Below are 17,203 nucleotides of genomic sequence, written 5' to 3' on the forward strand. Positions count from 1 at the left end.
TATATATATATATATATATATATATATATATATATAATGTATGTATCTATATCTGCATATTTGCCCATTATTCCAGCTGTGACTAAGCACCAGCTGGGGTGTGAAACGTGTTGGTTGCCAATGTCATCCTCTCCGCTGTGGTATGATCACCCTTTTATGTATTTTTGCATTTTTGTTTTCTTCAATAAAGGACTCATTTTTTGGAGTGCTGCTATCCAGTCCATTTCTTCCATGTGAGGGGTACACTAGAGGGGAGAAGTCCTATCTGAGGATATGTGAGGGGTACACTAGAGGGGAGAAGTCCTATCTGAGGATATGTGAGGGGTACACTAGAGGGGAGAGGTCCATCTGAGGATATGTGAGGGGTACACTAGAGGGGAGAAGTCCTATCTGAGGATATGTGAGGGGTACACTAGAGGGGAGAAGTCCATCTGAGGGTATGTGAGGGGTACACTAGAGGGAAGAAGTCCCATCTGAGGATATGTGAGGGGTACCCTAGAGGGGAGAGGTCCATCTGAGGACATGTGAGGGGTACCCTAGAGGGGAGAGGTCCATCTGAGGATATGTGAGGGGTACACTAGAGGGGAGAGGTCCATCTGAGAGTATGTGAGGGGTACACTAGAGGGGAGAGGTCCATCTGAGGACATGTGAGGGGTACCCTAGAGGGGAGAGGTCCATCTGAGGATATGTGAGGGGTACACTAGAGGGGAGAGGTCCATCTGAGGACATGTGAGGGGTACACTAGAGGGGAGAGGTCCATCTGAGGACATGTGAGGGGTACCCTAGAGGGGAGAGGTCCATCTGAGGATATGTGAGGGGTACACTAGAGGGGAGAGGTCCATCTGAGGACATGTGAGGGGTACACTAGAGGGGAGAAGTCCCATCTGAGGATATGTGAGGGGTACACTAGAGGGGAGAAGTCCCATCTGAGGATATGTGAGGGGTACACTAGAGGGGAGAGGTCCATCTGAGGATATGTGAGGGGTACACTAGAGGGGAGAGGTCCATCTGAGGGTATGTGAGGGGTACACTAGAGGGGAGAGGTCCATCTGAGGATATGTGAGGGGTACACTAGAGGGGAGAGGTCTATGTGAGGGGTACACTAGAGGGGACAGGTCCATCTGAGGATATGTGAGGGGTACCCTAGAGGGGAGAGGTCCATCTGAGGATATGTGAGGGGTACACTAGAGGGGAGAGGTCCATCTGAGGGTATGTGAGGGGTACACTAGAGGGAAGAAGTCCCATCTGAGGATATGTGAGGGGTACACTAGAGGGAAGAAGTCCCATCTGAGGACATGTGAGGGGTACACTAGAGGGGAGAAGTCCATCTGAGGACATGTGAGGGGTACACTAGAGGGGAGAGGTCCATCTGAGGATATGTGAGGGGTACACTAGAGGGGAGAGGTCCATCTGAGGATATGTGAGGGGTACACTAGAGGGGAGAGGTCCATCTGAGGATATACAGTGTGAGGGGTATACTGAGGACATACAGTGTGAGGGGTATACTGAGGACATACAGTGTGAGGGGTATACTGAGGACATACAGTGTGAGGGGTATACTGAGGACATACAATGTGAGGTGTGTATCCGAGCGTAGAGGTGTGTATTGGTGGTGAACCATTAGCAAATTCTACAAGAAAATTTTTTGAGAAGGGTGATAAATGGGTGAATGTCTCCTGAATCTATTTCATGTAATCTAGAGGTGTCCTATTCATTTAAATCCAGTGTGTCACTTTAAGATCTCCTTTTTTTTTGGCTCCCAACCACCAATCAGTTGCAGATCTTCGTTGCATCTTTTGCTCTCCATGGAAGGTTGGAATCTGATTGGTGATTGTGGAGTCCTATGAGACAAATGTCCTCCTCATTGCTCTCCTTTGTCCTCAGTTCCTGTTGTACTGTGAGGGGACGCGCTTCACAGAGACCAAGCATAAAATCAGCATGGAGGTGGCAGATAAGAAAGGTCTGGCTCGTCTGAAATATCATCTCCTGCCTAGAACCCGAGGATTCACCACCGCGGTGCAGTGTCTCCGAGGAACAGGTAACCCCGACAACACTTGACTCCTATTTCATACTTTGTATCATTGTGTTTGTGTGTGTGGTGCCAAAAAGAGAGAAGCAAAGGAGCCGCTGCTGATGGTCTCTCAATCCCCCCCATCTCCCTAGTTATGGTTTATCGATCGCCATGTGCCAACATTTTAGTCCATCTCTGGGATACTGCCAGCCCTGCCAGGGCCAATGCTGTTCATGCCCAGACAACGCCTACTTTCTGGTGTGGTTCAGCTCTTAGATATGTGGGAGCGCCCCTATAATCTTTTCAGTTCTCACTGCTCCTTAACGCAAATAAGGATGATGCCTATAATGCCAGGACATCATCAGGACAGAGGTCTGAGATGTGGGACTGTCCTGGCATGGCCAGAAAAGATGGCATCAGCGCGGCTTCTTCCTTCGTAGGTCTACCACCTCTCACCCCTAGGTCACAGTCTGACACCTCTCATTGCCAGGTGTTAGTATCTACTGGGCTGCAGGGGATATGGTGGCCTTAATGGAGCGTCCTGTCCTCTCCTGGGTTGCAGGGGATATTGTGCTCTTCATGGAGCGTCCTCTCCTCTCCTGGGCTGCAGGGGATATTGTGCTCTTCATGGAGCGTCCTCTCCTCTCCTGGACTGCAGGGGATATGATGGCTTTCATGGAGTGTCTTGTCCTCTCCTGGGCTGCAGGGGGTATTGTGCTCTTCATAGAGCGTCCTGTCCTCTCCTGGACTGCAGGGGATATTGTGCTCTTCATGGAGCGTCCTGTCCTCTCCTGGGCTGCAGGGGATATTGTGCTCTTCATGGAGCGTGCTGTCCTCTCCTGGGCTGCAGGGGATATTGTGCTCTTCATGGAGCGTGCTGTCCTCTCCTGGGCTGCAGGGGATATTGTGCTCTTCATGGAGCGTCCTGTCCTCTCCTGGGTTACAGGGGATATTGTGCTCTTCATGGAGCGTCCTGTCCTCTCCTGGACTGCAGGGGATATTGTGCTCTTCATGGAGCGTCCTGTCCTCTCCTGGACTGCAGGGGATATTGTGCTCTTCATGGAGCGTCCTGTCCTCTCCTGGACTGCAGGGGATATTGTGCTCTTCATGGAGCGTCCTGTCCTCTCCTGGGCTGCAGGGGATATTGTGCTCTTCATGGGGCGTCCCTTCATATGTCTGTCTCTGATAAAACACATCCATACAATAGAATGTGTAATGCTTGAGCTGACTGAACATGGAGATCTCTGTATTAGACTGAGGTCTCCTCCAGTCATTCATCATTTGTTTTGCCGACCTTCTTCTTCTCTCTTGCAGTCTCAGCTGTTTATGATGTGACGTTAAACTTCCGGGAAAACAAGAATCCGTCCTTGCTGGGAATTTTGTACGGGAAAAAATACCAAGCGGACATGTGTGTGAGGTGTGTGTTACTTATTACTCCCTCACCTTGGGGCTGTCCTCCCATATTTTTTTATTTGATTCTTTTTTCTACTGACCTCTCTTCTTTTCTTGGTCCTCTGCTGATCGGTATTTCTTTTTCTTCTGACCTCTGTATGTTCTCCTCTGATCTCTCGCCTGACTGACACTGACATGTTCTTCGCTCTATCCTCCACCGACCTCTTCTTCCTCCTCTTCTCTTTCCTCCGCTCTTCTTCTCCTGTCTGCTCTTCTTCTCTGTCCTCCGCTCTTCTTCTTCTTTGTCCTCCGCTCTTCTTCTTCTTTGTCCTCCGCTCTTCTTCTTCTTTGTCCTCCGCTCTTCTTCTTCTCTGTCCTCCGCTCTTCTTCTTCTCTGTCCTCCGCTCTTCTTCTTCTCTGTCCTCCGCTCTTCTTCTTCTCTGTCCTCCGCTCTTCTTCTTCTCTGTCCTCCGCTCTTCTTCTTCTCTGTCCTCCGCTCTTCTTCTTCTCTGTCCTCCGCTCTTCTTCTTCTCTGTCCTCCGCTCTTCTTCTTCTCTGTCCTCCGCTCTTCTTCTTCTCTGTCCTCCGCTCTTCTTCTTCTCTGTCCTCTGCTGACCCTTCCGTTCTTCTCTGTCCTCTGCTGACCCTTCCGTTCTTCTCTGTCCTCTGCTGACCCTTCCGTTCTTCTCTGTCCTCTGCTGACCCTTCCGTTCTTCTCTGTCCTCTGCTGACCCTTCCGTTCTTCTATGTCCTCTGCTGACCCTTCCGTTCTTCTATGTCCTCTGCTGACCCTTCCGTTCTTCTATGTCCTCTGCTGACCCTTCCGTTCTTCTATGTCCTCTGCTGACCCTTCCGTTCTTCTATGTCCTCTGCTGACCCACCCTTTCTTCCATGCTCAGGCGTTTCCCACTGGAAGAGATACCTGAGGATGAGAAGGAAGCGGCAGTCTGGCTTCACAAACTCTACCAGGAAAAGGTAAGCTGTGCATCTCCTGGGCTTAGTGGACAGATGGCAGAGGGTGAGGGAGTGTTATAATCTGGATTGAAGATAATGTGGAGTAGATCTGAGGGTGGCAATGTGAGATGTTGCAGCTCAGAGGTGATGAAGTACAGTTATCACCGAGTAAAAATCTGATGGATCAGCTCTTTTTATATCCTTTTTATGTTTGGTTTTCCCGGGAGTAAAGATGCTGTCATGGTCGTCATGGAGCACCACATCTCCTCCTGTATGATATACAGGTAGTCTGTACATGAAGACCCTCAGTGTGTTTCCATAGATGACCCCTACAGTATGATATACAGACACCCTCTACATGAAGACCCTCAGTATATTTCCATGGATGACCCCCCCAGTATGATATACATACACCCTCTACATGAAGACCCTCATTTTTCCATGGATGACCCCTACAGTATGATATACAGACACCCTCTACATGAAGACCCTCAGTATATTTCCATGGATGACCCCCTCTCCCTCCCAAGTATGATATGTTTTCAGGAGATGGATCCATGCTGAATCAGCCAGTCCATGGTGGGTTTTCAGGAGATGGATCCATGCAGAACCAGCCAGTCCATGGTGGGTTTTCATGAGATGGATCCATGCTGAACCAGCTAGTCCATGGTGGGTTTTCATGAGATGGATCCATGCAGAATCAGCCAGTCCATGGTGGGTTTTCATGAGATGGATCCATGCTGAACCAGCTAGTCCATGGTGGGTTTTCATGAGATGGATCCATGCAGAATCCGCTAGTCCATGGTGGGTTTTCAGGAGATGGATCCATGCAGAACCAGCCAGTCCATGGTGGGTTTTCAGGAGATTGATCCATGCAGAATCAGCTAGTCCATGGTGGGTTTTCAGGAGATGGATCCATGCAGAATCCGCTAGTCCATGGTGGGTTTTCAGGAGATGGATCCATGCAGAACCAGCCAGTCCATGGTGGGTTTTCAGGAGATGGATCCATGCAGAATCAGCTAGTCCATGGTGGGTTTTCAGGAGATGGATCCATGCAGAATCAGCTAGTCCATGGTGGGTTTTCAGGAGATGGATCCATGCAGAATCAGCCAGTCCATGGTGGGTTTTCATGAGATGGATCCATGCTGAACCAGCCAGTCCATGGTGGGTTTTCAGGAGATGGATCCATGCTGAACCAGCCAGTCCATGGTGGGTTTTCATGAGATGGATCCATGCTGAATCCGCTAGTCCATGGTGGGTTTTCAGGAGATGGATCCATGCAGAACCAGCCAGTCCATGGTGGGTTTTCAGGAGATGGATCCATGCAGAATCAGCCAGTCCATGGTGGGTTTTCATGAGATGGATCCATGCTGAACCAGCCAGTCCATGGTGGGTTTTCATGAGATGGATCCATGCAGAATCAGCCAGTCCATGGTGGGTTTTCAGGAGATGGATCCATGCAGAATCAGCTAGTCCATGGTGGGTTTTCAGGAGATGGATCCATGCTGAACCAGCCAGTCCATGGTGGGTTTTCATGAGATGGATCCATGCAGAATCAGCCAGTCCATGGTGGGTTTTCAGGAGCTGGATCCATGCAGAATCAGCCAGTCCATGGTGGGTTTTCAGGAGATGGATCCATGCAGAATCAGCCAGTCCATGGTGGGTTTTCAGGAGATGGATCCATGCTGAACCAGCCAGTCCATGGTGGGTTTTCAGGAGATGGATCCATGTAGAACCAGCCAGTCCATGGTGGGTTTTCAGGAGCTGGATCCATGCAGAATCAGCCAGTCCATGGTGGGTTTTCAGGAGATGGATCCATGCAGAATCAGCCAGTCCATGGTGGGTTTTCAGGTGGAGGTTATCTGTGCTTAGCAGATCTGGTAAGCTTAAGTTGCTCTGACTCTTCTACATGTATGTTGGTGATTGTTCTCATGATGTGGATTACGTCTGTTTTTCCTCATTTGCAGGATGCTCTACAGGAACGGTATTTCCAAGAGGGCACCTTCCCTGGTCCCCAGATAATACCCCACCGCCGACCATGGACCCTCCTAAATTTCCTGTTCTGGGCCACCCTCCTCCTCTCACCTCTAATCTCGTTTGCAATTGGTATCTTCGCCAGTGGTTCCCCCCTTTTGATCCTCTCCTTCTTGGGCTTTATGTGGACAGGTAAGGAGATAGTTCTACCTTTGTGATGATTTTATGCTTCTGGATCCCTCTGCCTCTTCTAACCAGCTTGTGTTCTTCTCTCTCTCAGCCTCGTTTGCTGTCCGACGTCTCATTGGGGTGACGGAGATAGAACGAGGGTCTAGCTATGGTAACAGCGAGGTAAAGAAGATGGATTAGCTGCAGGCGGCATGCACTAAAGAGGCATTATGGACTTTCTCTGGATTTATATTTCTTACTAATGTGAACTGAGGGGGAGGAAATGCCTTTCCGGCCATTCGTCAGGGAGCGGCACAACCAGCCAATAGGAATCTGCCATTTCTTGTGTGCGAGAAACCCAGCGTACTGCTCGCTCTGCAACACCACAGGCTGTGTTACCCCTAATCTCCGCCCTCCGCTCCATCCTGTCCCCCATCACTGGATCTGTATTACCCCCTGGTACAATCTGCTGCTGGATCTGTATTACCCCCCTACTCCCCATTTCACCTCAATGCACTACAGCCATTATATTACCCTCTAATCTCCATCCTTCCTACCTCCATCACTGGATCTGTATTACCCTCTGGTGCACTCTGCTGCTGGATCTGTATTACCCCCTACTCCATTTTACCCCTCAATACCACAAGATGTACATTTCCCTCCAGTATCTGCCCTTCTCTCCTTCCTGCCCTGTCCAGGATCTGTATTACCTATGCTATTGATTTCCCTGATACCCAGCCTTTCTTTCTGGATTAGGATTGTCCCCTCCTCTGTTCTCCCCCTGTACTGGATGTCACTCTTACTCCTCTCGGCCTGTTCTACTCCTGCTCTGTGTTATGTCCTACTGTATATCATCTGCTCTGCCTCATTGCTGTCCTTCTATAGATCTGAATTCTCCTTCCAGAGAGTCAGCGCTGTCGCTCCTGGTCTCTCTTGTTCCTCCAGAGTGTCAGCGCTGTCGCTCCTGGTCTCTCTTGTTCCTCCAGAGAGTCAGCGCTGTCGCTCCTGGTCTCTCTTGTTCCTCCAGAGAGTCAGCGCTGTCGCTCCTGGTCTCTATTGTTCCTCCAGAGAGTCAGCGCTGTCGCTCCTGGTCTCTATTGTTCCTCCAGAGAGTCAGCGCTGTCGCTCCTGGTCTCTATTGTTCCCCCAGAGATTCAGCACTGTACCTCCTGATCTGTGTTCTCTTCTCTTTCCATAGTGAGCTCTGTCCTTCCTGGTCTGTATTCTCCTTCTATAGTCGGCACTGTCCCTCCCGGTCTGTATTCTCCTTCCTGATCAGTACTGTCCTTCCTGGTCTGCATTCTCCATCCATAGAGTTAGCATTGTCCCTTCTGGTCTGCATTGTCCCTCCCTGTCTGTATTCTCCTTCCATAGTCAGTATTGTTGGTCCTGGTCTGTTTTCCTTCCATAGAATCAGCACTGTCCTTCCTGGTCTCTTGTTTCCCTTCCATAGTCAGCTCTGTCCCTCCTGGTCTGTGTTTCCCTTCCATAGTCAGCTCTGTCCCTCCTGGTCTGTGTTTCCCTTCCATAGTCAGCTCTGTCCCTCCCGGTCTGTATTCTCCTTCCTGATCAGTACTGTCCTTCCTGGTCTGCATTCTCCATCCATAGAGTTAGCATTGTCCCTTCTGGTCTGCATTCTCCATCCATAGAGTTAGCATTGTCCCTCCCTGTCTGTATTCTCCTTCCATAGTCAGTATTGTCGGTCCTGGTCTGTTTTCCTTCCATAGAATCAGCACTGTCCTTCCTGGTCTCTTGTTTCCCTTCCATAGTCAGCTCTGTCCCTCCTGGTCTGTGTTTCCCTTCCATAGTCAGCTCTGTCCCTCCTGGTCTGTGTTTCCCTTCCATAGTCAGCTCTGTCCCTCCTGGTCTGTGTTTCCCTTCCATAGTTAGCTCTGTCCCTCCTGGTCTGTGTTTCCCTTCCATAGTCAGCTCTGTCCCTCCTGGTCTGTGTTTCCCTTCCATAGTCAGCTCTGTCCCTCCTGGTCTGTGTTTTCCTTCCATAGTTAGCTCTGTCCCTCCTGGTCTGTGTTTCCCTTCCATAGTTAGCTCTGTCCCTCCTGGTCCTGTGTTTCCCTTCCATAGTCAGCTCTGTCCCTCCTGGTCTGTGTTCTCTTTCTCCCCTCCTCTCCTGATCTGTTTCCAGAGTCGGCACCACCCCCCTCTATTCTTTCCTCCCTTCTCTCTGCACCTTTATCATGTTTTGTCTGATCCTCCATGGTTGTCCCAAGTGTCACAACTGACAGAGGGTCCCCATGACTCTCGTACACAGGTAATCTGAGCCGGCCCCAGGACTTCATACGTAACCAGGATGTTCCAGCATGGAGTCACAGCTACTGTCCGAAAACATTTCTGCATTACCCACAATGCTTTGCAGCCTGGGACAAACCAGCAGCTGCTGTGAATGTTTCTATCATGCACATCCACCCTACCACTCTGTTATTTTGCAGTTGGACTCTACTCAAGATGCTGAGAGTGTAGTCTATTGTATACCTCCGACCCCCCCCCTCCCCCACACCTCCCGCCACCACTATTGGCCGTCTCAGGAAGGGCATTCCAGGTGTCGTGGTTCTGGGAGACTCACCGCCGCCCCCTATTGTTACCGGTGTGCAGTCCATGTGGCTGCCTCTGCCAGGGATTAGCACTTAGTTTCTAACATTTCACTAGCATGTAACGACCAGAGACGGTCCCATGCGTTAACATAATGTCAGACATATCATCCCCTAGGGAGGAGATACTGCATGTAGGGGCTAATCCTGTGTGTTCACACGTGTGGGAGTGACACCCAGTCATGGATGTGACATGTAGTCACCGCTGTCTGCACTCCTCACCAAGGCCGTACACTGAGAAGGCTTGCTCTGTGTGAACACTGTAGATTGCTATCATGTCGCTGCCTGTCTGATCACCCCTTTCCTTTACAGAGAAATTAGGAGTACAAATAAAGAGATGAATTGAAGAGTGGTCATGCTGGTGTGCTGGCTATTTATTTCATTACATTGAAGCAGTGGGGTTTTGGGGGGGGGGGGGGTCACAGTTTGGATGGAGGCTGCTGAGTGTTGGAATGAGGGGACGTGGAGCCTGAGAGTACGGGAGCTGTGGATTGTGGCTGCTGAGTTATTGGTGTATGGATAGAGGCCAGACTTGGGTGGAGGCTCCATTGTTGTTGAGGTGTGTGAATGGAGGCCAGATTTGAGTCAAGTTTGTGAAGTGTGTGGAGGCTTCAGAGTGAGTTGTGGATAGAGGCTGGACTTGGGTAGGGGTTGTGAAGTGGGTGGGGGCTGGACTTGGATGCAGTCTGGGGTGTGGATGGAGGCTACAAAGTTGTTTGGGTGTGGATGGAGGCTGAAGAGAGTTGAGGGGAAGGGGGAGTGGAGGTTGCAGAATGGTTGGGGTGTGAATTGTGGCCAGACTTGCTTTGGGACTACAGAGTTATTTGGGTGTGAACGGAGGCTGGACTTGAATAGAGGTTGTGAAGTGTTCGGGGTGTGGATGGAGGCTGCAGAATGTTGAGGAAAGGAGGAGTGGAAGCTGCAGACTGGATGGTGTATTGAGATCCGGCTACAGAATTTAGGTATGGATGTCAGCTGTAGAGCTGTTAGGGTGTGGATGTCGACTGGAGTCGGTGCAAGCTGCAGAGTGGTTAGAATGTGATTGGGTGGAGACTGGAGTGGATGGAGGCTGCATTTTAGTGGAGATTGTGGAATGGATGGATCCTGGATTTGGGTGGAAATTGTGAAGGGGTTGGGGTGTGGGTTGTAGCTGGAATTAGGTGGTGACTGTGAAGTGGATGGAGGCTTGGTGTGTATGAGACTGTGGAGTGGATGGGGCTGGCTTTGGGTGGAGACTGGGGTGGTCAGGGTGTGGATTGAGGCTACATTTGGGTGGAGGCTGGATTTGGTTGGGTGGAAATTGTGGCATGGCTGGATTTGGATGGAGAATGGAGTGGATGGAGGCTGGATTTGGTTGGATGGAATTTGTGGAGTGATTGGTGTGTGGATTTTGGCTGGATTTGGGTGAAGACTGTGGAGTGGATGGAGGCTGCATTTTGGTGGAGAGTCTGCAGCGGTTGGAGCGTGGATGGAGGCTGCATTTGGGTGGAGACTCTGCAGCGGTCGGGGCGTGGATGGAGGCTGCATTTGGTTGGAGACTGTGCAGTGTCCGGGTGTGGGTGGAGACTGTGTGCAGTGGTCAGGGTGTGGATGGAGGCTGCATTTGGGTGGAGACTGTGCAGTGGCCGTAGCGTGGGTGGAGGCTGCATTTGGGTGGAGATTGTGTGCAGTGGGTGGAGGCTGCATTTGGGTGGAGACTGTGAGCAGTGGTCGTAGCGTGGGTGGCGGCTGCATTTGGGTGGAGACTGTGCAGTGGTCGGGGTGTGGGTGGAGACTTTGCTGTGGTCGGGGGTATGTGTGGAAGCTGCATTTGGGTGGAGACTTTGCTGTGGTCAGGGGTGTGGGTGGAGACTTTGCTGTGGTCAGGGGTGTGGGTGGAGACTTTGCTGTGGTCAGGGGTGTGGGTGGAGACTTTGCTGTGGTCGGGGTGTGGGTGGAGACTTTGCTGTGGTCGGGGTGTGGGTGGAGACTTTGCTGTGGTCGGGGTGTGGGTGGAGACTTTGCTGTGGTCGGGGTGTGGGTGGAGACTTTGCTGTGGTCGGAGATTTTGCTGTGGTCAGGGGTGTGTGGAGACTGTGCAGTGGTCAGGGGTGTGGGTGGAGACTGTGCAGTGGTCGGGGTGTGGGTGGAGACTGTGCTGTGGTCAGGGGTGTGTGTGGAGACTTTGCTGTGGTCGGAGTGTGGGTGGAGACTTTGCTGTGCCCGGGGGGGGGGGTGGTGGTGGAGACTTTGCTGTGGTCGGGGTGTGGGTGGAGACTTTGCTGTGGTCGGGGGTGTGTGTGGAAGCTGCATTTGGGTGGAGACTGTGCTGTGGGTGGAGACTTTGCTGTGCCCGGGGGGGGGGGGTGGAGACTTTGCTGTGCCCGGGGGGGGGGGGGGTGGAGACTTTGCTGTGCCCGGGGGGGGGGGGTGGAGACTTTGCTGTGGTCGGGGGTCTGTGTGGAAGCTGCATTTGGGTGGAGACTGCAGTGTGAATGGAGGACAGCTCAGATGGGAGGGTAGAGCGTCTGTTCGCAGAGGAACCAGAGCCATTGATGATGTATTTTCCGAGGTTGCCCTATAGATCTGGTTGCACTGCGCTGGGACTAGAGGGCGGTACGGAGCTCCTGGCAGATCTGAATTTATGATCTGTTGTAGAACAAACTGCACCATTACCAATTTGATCACTCAAAATTAATTTTAAATGTGACTTTCAGCACGATGGTGACGACTACAGATGGGTCTTTAGAAAACAATTTGGTGTGAGGGACTCTGGTCGTTGTATAATGACATCGGGGGGGAAAACTCCATTCCGTAACATGAGACACCGCTACATTCAATCTCTTCAATCCGTATCTGGGCACGTAGACGGCCTCATCAGCGGGAGGAACGGTTGGAGAAATTCCCCCTCTAGCAACCAATAGCTGACAGTGATTTTATTAACCTGTAAACAAATCCACATAAACATATTTTCTGTTTCAATCGTTTTTATTTGTATTTTGTGTAAAAGTAAGAAAAATACTGTAAAATATAGAGCATCGAACGATCCTCGAGTGCCCTAATAAAAGAAAGTGAAGATCCATTGGTGGGAAAACATCAACGGAGAACTCAGAAGAGGATTACTTCTACTTAGAGGTTGAGGATGTATTATTGGTTGCCAAGTGTATTCTAATGAACCAGTTAAGGATGAGATTTGTAGAAACATGAATATGAAATATACCTGATAATCTAGTCAACAACAGTAGATACCCCCCCCCCCCCCGCATATCTGTTGTTTTAAGGATTCCATGTCGAGCACAAGAGCTTTAGACCCGGAGTTCAAAGTTGATTCGGACTGACCTGACCGGCCACGGGTCTCCCCAATTGAGGAGCCATGTCCGGCCCTCAGCAAATACTAAACTTTCTCTTTCATTCTGTGACGGACACAGCTCCATATCTTCTTTGACCCTTGGGTTATGCTGCTCTCCATAGGAGTAGGACTAGGCGGAAACAAATTGACTACTTCCCTAGGGCAGTCCTAGGGGGTATACTTTCTACTTCCTGCTATAGGACTTCAGTTTTTTTCTGCCAAGTAAGGGCCTAGTTCCTTGCTGAGATCTCTGGTCCTGGCATTTATTCCTTTTAAATGGAACATTTTTTTTTTCTTTTGGTGGTGATGTCAGGGTGGTAGTCCCTGTTAGGGCCCCCCCTTGCAGACTGCAAGTACCTGGAGGGCATGGGTGCCGCACCGCCATTTTGCTGTGGATGGCTGTTTTACAGCTTCGGCAGCCATGTTTTCGGAGTTTCCCATTGAAATCAATGCGGCGGCCATTTTCCTGTAGCCTGTGGCGCAGTACGGTGGGCCTCTAGTGGCAGTGACGGCGCTTCCTCCTTTTCTTTGATCCCTGCGTGGCAAGCAGCTCGGTGCTCTGCATCCTTCCCTAAGTCGGTAGTGGGGAGTCCCTGCGGGTGTAGAGTTCCCTCTTTATACTATAGCAGCGCCGCTGGTGCACTGGGACTTGTAATACTACCGCTGCAGCGGTGAGGGGGGGGCTTTATTGTAACTTTTTTCACATATTGCAGGCGGCCTCCGGGTTAACCATGGAGACCCTGGAGCATGTCTCACCACCTAACCCACTCTTGGAAGCTGTGGGAGCCTCTGGGTCTTAGTCTACCCTGGCGGCCATGATTGTGGTCCTGCAGTCACTAGTGTCTAAAGTTTATTTCTCTAGCGCTCATCGACAGACGTAGTCCTCGGTGATACACCACCTTCGGGTTATGTTACCTCCGCAGGAGCAGGACTAGACAGGAAATTAAAAAGCTCTGGCCACACCCTAGGGGCAGTCCCAGAGGGTATATCCTCTCTCTCTCTGCCTCAGCAAATCAGTTATTTTCTGTCTAGTTAGGAGTAAGGACCTAGTTACCTTGCTGGGATCTTCGGTCCTGGCAAGATTTTTTTCTTAAAAAGATTTTTTAGACAGCTTTTTTCTCCAGTGTTCCTGTGAGATCTTCAAGCAAGAAAGCTGAACTGGGCGACGGGCTGGATGTTGAGATCCGGTGGTCACCCCAGTTCAGCCTACGAGCGCGTGCAGGCCATAGCTCCGCGCTGGGTCGGCCGCGACAAAGTCCCATTAAGGGACTGACCCCGCGAGTTAAACGTCTCGCTGAAACGCCAAAGACCATGAGTCACGGCGTCCGTATTGGTCGACAGCCCTCCCGCCCCGGTGGAGAGGGGTACTGTCAGGAGTTGGTGCCCGCCTGGTTCCGGTATGGTGAGTAGTATGTTCCCCCTTTTTCCCTGACGGGTTTTGTGGTGAACGCGGGCCCATCTCTGTATGGTAAGAAAGAGTCCTTTCTATCCTATAACATGTCACAAATCCTCCTACTTTGAGTGTGATTTATGTGTGCAAAAGCCAGGAGGCTTGGTTTGGGAGCTAACAATCTATTGTATACATGTTTTAAAGATGTAATCTGTGGCATTCTGGGAATCTTATGGGTTAAGTATAAGCTACCTACCAGTCAGAAGCCACGGACATGTAGACTGCCTTCCAAATCAGATCTCCAGCTATTTAGCAGGCCTCCCGAACGGCCACGCGGTCCGCCAGGGCCGGTACCGCCAACCACGCATATCCCCATGCAGAGAGAGTGTTGTGTGCCCTGCAGCACACCGCTATTCAGTTTAGGCCGCCGCCATTTTTTTTTTTTTTTGCTGGATCGCACGAGCCGCCATTTTGGCGTAGCCTCGTGTCTCCAGCATGGGGGCGGCCATGTTTGAGGTGATTCTACACCTCGTGGAGCTTGGGGGAGGCGCTGGAAGGCGTGCAGAGGGGCGGAGCCGCCTCCTTTCTTCCTGGGCAGCCAGCCAAAAGACTTCCTGTTTGTCAAGACAGCGCTGTAACCTGTTGCAGTTTAACTCTGAGCATCAAGTGTTGAGCCTGGGGGTCTATCTCTCTCTCTCTCGATCGATAGGGATCCCTAAGCAGGTAACACTAAGGGGCTTTTTGTGGCGCTGGGGGTCAGAAAAGAAAAAAAAAAAAAAAAAAAGTTTTTTTCTTTACTTTTGAATGATATTATCCAGGAAGTAACTGGAGTCATTATGGACCCTGCCACACATATTCCCCCACCTGTTTCCCTTGAGGGGGCCTCGGGACCCGCCGGTGCACAGAGTATAGAGTCATTTACAGCAATTTTGGAGTCTATGGTGGCTCGGGTGGAGGCGGCCTGTCAGGGACGGGGGTCAAGGAAGCGACCCCCGCCTACCCCTATACCATCTGACACCTCTGACTCAGATTCAGAGATGGTCACGGCAGTTGCAGGTTCCTCTGCAAGGGCTGTTATCCCAGGTAAAGCCCCCTCAGACAGTGAGGAGGACGCTTCTTCTCCTGCTATAATTCAGGAAGAAGCATTGGTGGACGCACTAGTTGTGGCAGTGCAAGAAACCTTAAAACTTGAGGCTTTACCGGCAGAGGCAACTGAAACAGAGAGGCCTTTTGGGACTAATAAGCCCATCAAGACGGCGAAGGCTTTTCCTGTACCTAAATGTTTTGGTAATCAGATTAAAGGAGAATGGGAGCATTCTAAACGTACCTTTACTATTTCCAAGCGTATTGCTAGACGCTATCCGTTTGAGGAATCCATCATTAAGAAATGGACGGTACCACCAGTCGTGGATCCGCCTATTTCCAGGCTGAATAAAGCCACGGTTATTCCAGTGGAGGACACTTCCTCCTTTAAGGACCCGGTGGATCGAAAGATAGAAGCAGAGTCCCGCACTATCTTTTCTCTGATAGGGTCAGCATTTAGACCAGTAATCGTTATTGGTCTAGTTTCCCAGACACTTACGGAATGGGCGAAAATGGTACGCCAAGATCTTAGGGGAAAAGATATTCCCCAGGAGACATCTGATTTGATGGAACAGATCATACAAGGGCTACGGTTTATCTGTGACGCAGCCTTGGACACTACTCCCCTATTAGGGCATGCATCTAAGTTAGCAGTGATCCTCAGACGTGTGCTGTGGTTAAAATGCTGGTCAGCTGACCTAGGTTCCAAAAAGACCTTGACCAATCTCCCCTTTCAGGGGAATCGTCTATTTGGAGCCAACCTAGATGAAATCATTAAGGATGCCACTGGGGGCAAGAGCACTTTTTTGCCACAGGCTGCAAAAGCTAAGGGACCTCGCAACAAGCGAGGACCTTTCTTTACCGCCCATAAAGGGCGCCCGGCTGGTACTAGCGGGAAAGGCAAGACTCCTCCAGGAGGGTTCAAGAAGGGGACCAACCCAGCCAAACCCGAAGCAAAGGAGTACACAGCCTGAAGGTGCGCCCCCACCCGGTTTCAGGGTGGGGGGACGTTTTCACCGGTATTCAGGACATTAGATCGAGCATCAACCACTACTACCGGTGCGATTCTTCCCTTCCAACATTTAAGTACCACAGGAAGCGGTAGTTACCGTTCCCTGAAAAGATCTTTTCCCTTACCTTTTCCTAAGATTAGTCTTGATACCTCACAGGAATCGGATCTGGTTGACCAGATAGGCCAAGTAGCCTCTAGTCGGGTGACTTCGGTCCCTGAGGTTCAACCAGAAAAGATCACCTTTCCTGATAACCATCAGGTATCTGATAAATGTGTGGGAACAGAAAACGACCAGACTTTCTTGGATGGTCGGGGCCAGATACCTCTAGGGACGCCTGGTTCAGATCCAATCAGCGCCAGTGGTCCTAGAAATTCTAGGCTGGCCTCCTCAAGCCGGCCTGGCCGACTTGGACATGTTAGTCGCAGACGTTCCGTGGGAACTTCGTCTCAGGGAGTGTCTGTGGTCTCAAGGACCAATTTACCTTCGTGCTTTACAGTCGCTGGTTTTAATGGCCTGGCCATTGAGACCCAAGTACTGAAGGACAGAGGTTTGTCTACTTCAGTCATTCCTACCCTTATTAAAGCAAGGAAAGCGACTTCCAGCAAAGTCTATTATCACACATGGAAGTCTTATATTGCGTGGTGCGAATCTTTAGGATTTCCTCCACGTACCTATTCGGTGACTCGAATATTGGCCTTTTTACAACAAGGGGTTGAGCAGAAGCTAGCCTTGAGCACCATCAAGGGTCAAGTTTCAGCATTAGCAATCTTCTTTCAGAAGCCTTTAGCTACCAAATCCTTGGTGCGGAATTTCATCCAGGGGGTGCGGCACCTGGCTCCTCCAGTCCGCGCGCCCTTACCGCCCTGGGATCTTAATTTGGTTTTGTCGGTTCTACAGAAACCTCCCTTTGAAAACATCAGGGAGATTCCCTTGCTTACTCTATCCCAGAAGGTGGCCTTCTTGGTGGCTATTACTTCTGCTCGCAGGGTGTCAGAACTGGCTGCATTATCATGCCAGTCACCATACCTAGTGATTCATAGGGATAAGGTAGTACTTCATCCTAAGCCATCTTTTCTTCCCAAGGTGGTTTCAGATTTTCATCTGAATGAAGATATTGTACTACCTTCCTTGTGTCCTCAGCCCAATCATCATCGGGAACATGCGTTGCATTCCTTAGTTGTGGTTCGGGCAATCAGGGTATACCTGAAGGCTACGGAATCATTCCGTAAGACGGATTCACTTTTTGTGATCACGGGTGGCCCCAGAAAGGGTTTGCCTGCATCT

The 17,203-nt window shown here is 50.6% G+C and overlaps 1 protein-coding gene across 1 annotated transcript in view; it reads left to right on the forward strand.

The window, feature by feature from the left end:
- The window catches only part of AGPAT3 (1-acylglycerol-3-phosphate O-acyltransferase 3), a 46,868-nt gene extending 39,793 nt beyond the window's left edge, over positions 1–7,075 (forward strand). The window contains exons 5-9 of the mRNA XM_082247073.1: positions 1,885–2,038; positions 3,326–3,428; positions 4,303–4,378; positions 6,325–6,523; positions 6,612–7,075. Of these exons, the coding sequence (XP_082103199.1) occupies positions 1,885–2,038; positions 3,326–3,428; positions 4,303–4,378; positions 6,325–6,523; positions 6,612–6,700 (621 nt within the window). The 3' untranslated portion in view covers positions 6,701–7,075. The remainder of the gene's footprint in view (positions 1–1,884; positions 2,039–3,325; positions 3,429–4,302; positions 4,379–6,324; positions 6,524–6,611) is intronic.
- Positions 7,076–17,203: the final 10,128 nt, after the last annotated feature.

The sequence above is a fragment of the Pelophylax lessonae genome (assembly GCF_965119305.1).
Source record: "Pelophylax lessonae genome assembly, chromosome: 2".
NCBI classification, from domain to species: Eukaryota; Metazoa; Chordata; class Amphibia; order Anura; family Ranidae; genus Pelophylax; species Pelophylax lessonae.